General features: G+C 54.3%; 1 protein-coding gene across 1 annotated transcript in view; it reads left to right on the top strand.

Moving 5' to 3' along the window:
- The window catches only part of UBE2S (ubiquitin conjugating enzyme E2 S), a 4,319-nt gene extending 4,058 nt beyond the window's left edge, over nucleotides 1-261 (top strand). Inside the window, exon 5 of the mRNA XM_021716289.1 lies at nucleotides 198-261. Within this exon, the coding sequence (XP_021571964.1) occupies nucleotides 198-261 (64 nt within the window). The remainder of the gene's footprint in view (nucleotides 1-197) is intronic.
- The last annotated feature ends 1,263 nt before the right edge of the window (nucleotides 262-1,524 follow it).

The raw sequence follows: 1,524 nt of genomic DNA, 5'->3' as shown, positions 1-1,524 counted from the left end.
GAAGATGGACAAGAAGCGCGCGCTGCGGCGGCTGTAGCAGCCCCTCCCGTCCCCTCCCTCCAACTCTGTCTCTAAGTTATTTAAATTATGGCTGGGGTGGGGGGGCGTGGGGCACTGGGACCTGGATTTGTTTTTCTAAATAAAGTTGAAAGGCAGCTTCTGTGCCTCACAGATATCCCGGTCACTGCGTCTGCCAGTGCTGGGGCAGTTGGCTCCCTGCCCTTGGCCTTGGGTCCACGCGGCTCCAGACCTCCAGGGTGAGGCGTGGAGGGCTCACAGTTCCTCTTGAGCGGGGTTTCCAGGCTGACATGGGGTGAGAGTGGCTCCAGGGAGCCTGGGCCGCCCTGCCCTGTGTGTCTGTCCCTCTGGAACGATCAGGATTGTATCTTTCCTGCCCAGGGTGGCCAGGTACGAGCAGTCTTGTGTGTGGCTCGCCTTGTCTGGCAGGCTCTGCACCAAGGCAGGGTTCTGTCCCCTCTTGTCATCTGATCTACCTCTGCCCTGGACACCGGCCTTGCAACAGCCTGTTCCCACCTGTGTTTCTGCATCACAGATCACAAGCCCCATGGCTTTGAACCGCACCCACAGCCAAGCCCCATTCTCTGCTCAGGGCTTTGCAGGTGGAACAGGTATGAGTGGTCCGTGTTACTTTGTCAAGGGTGTCTCTAAGCCTGTGTGGTTGTTGGCTGCAGGCTGTGGGGCTGAAGTCTTAGCTCCTGGAAGCTGCCCCTCCACAGCCTGGCAGCCAGACTCTTTTGAAAGTGCTCACCAGGTTAATGCAGGCCTATCTAGTGCTTTAACTACAGGTGCACCTGTCACAGGGGTGATGCCCCTCACAGGTTCAGGCTCTGCCTTCCAGGGGAAGGGATTCACCTGGGTGCACGTACCAGGGGCTGGGGAAACTTCCCACTCTTAGTGGCTTGGAATACTTGGGTCAATGACTCATTAAAAACCAAATGCTCCATCAACATTTAAAAGCATTGAGTTGATTGGAAGACTTGCAGTTATTTGCTTTTATTTTATCTTTTTTTTATTTTGAGTCACTGTGTCACTCTCATCTAGGCTCACGGCCACCGTGGCCTCGACCTGCTGGGCTCAGGCGATCCTTCTGCCTCAGCCTTCCAAGTAGCTGGAATTACAGGCATGTACCACCATGCCTGGCTAATTTTTTTATTTACTGTACAGAGGAGGTCTCGCCAAGGTGACCAGGCTAGTCTCAAACCCCCGGACTCAGGCAGTTTTCTTGCCTCTACCTCCCAGAGTACTGGGATTACAGGTGTGAGCCACTGCACCCAGCGCCTTTTTTTTTGGGGGGGGGGTCAAGTTTACCCAGGGTGGAGTGCAGTGGCAGGATCATGGCTCAGGACAGCCTCAACCTCTTGGGCCCAGGTGATCCCTCCACCTCAGCACCCCCAGTAGCTGGGACTACAGACATGCACAATTAATTCCTCTTTTTATTTTTTGTAGAGATGGGGTTTTGTAATGCTGCCTAGTCTAGAAACCTATCCTGATAAAATGCCTGAG

This window comes from Carlito syrichta, unplaced genomic scaffold (assembly GCF_000164805.1).
Source record: "Carlito syrichta isolate Samal-C Ts95f unplaced genomic scaffold, Tarsius_syrichta-2.0.1 Scaffold104777, whole genome shotgun sequence".
NCBI classification, from domain to species: Eukaryota; Metazoa; Chordata; class Mammalia; order Primates; family Tarsiidae; genus Carlito; species Carlito syrichta.
Note: the sequence above shows the minus strand (reverse complement) of the source record. Positions and strands in the feature narration are given on the sequence as shown.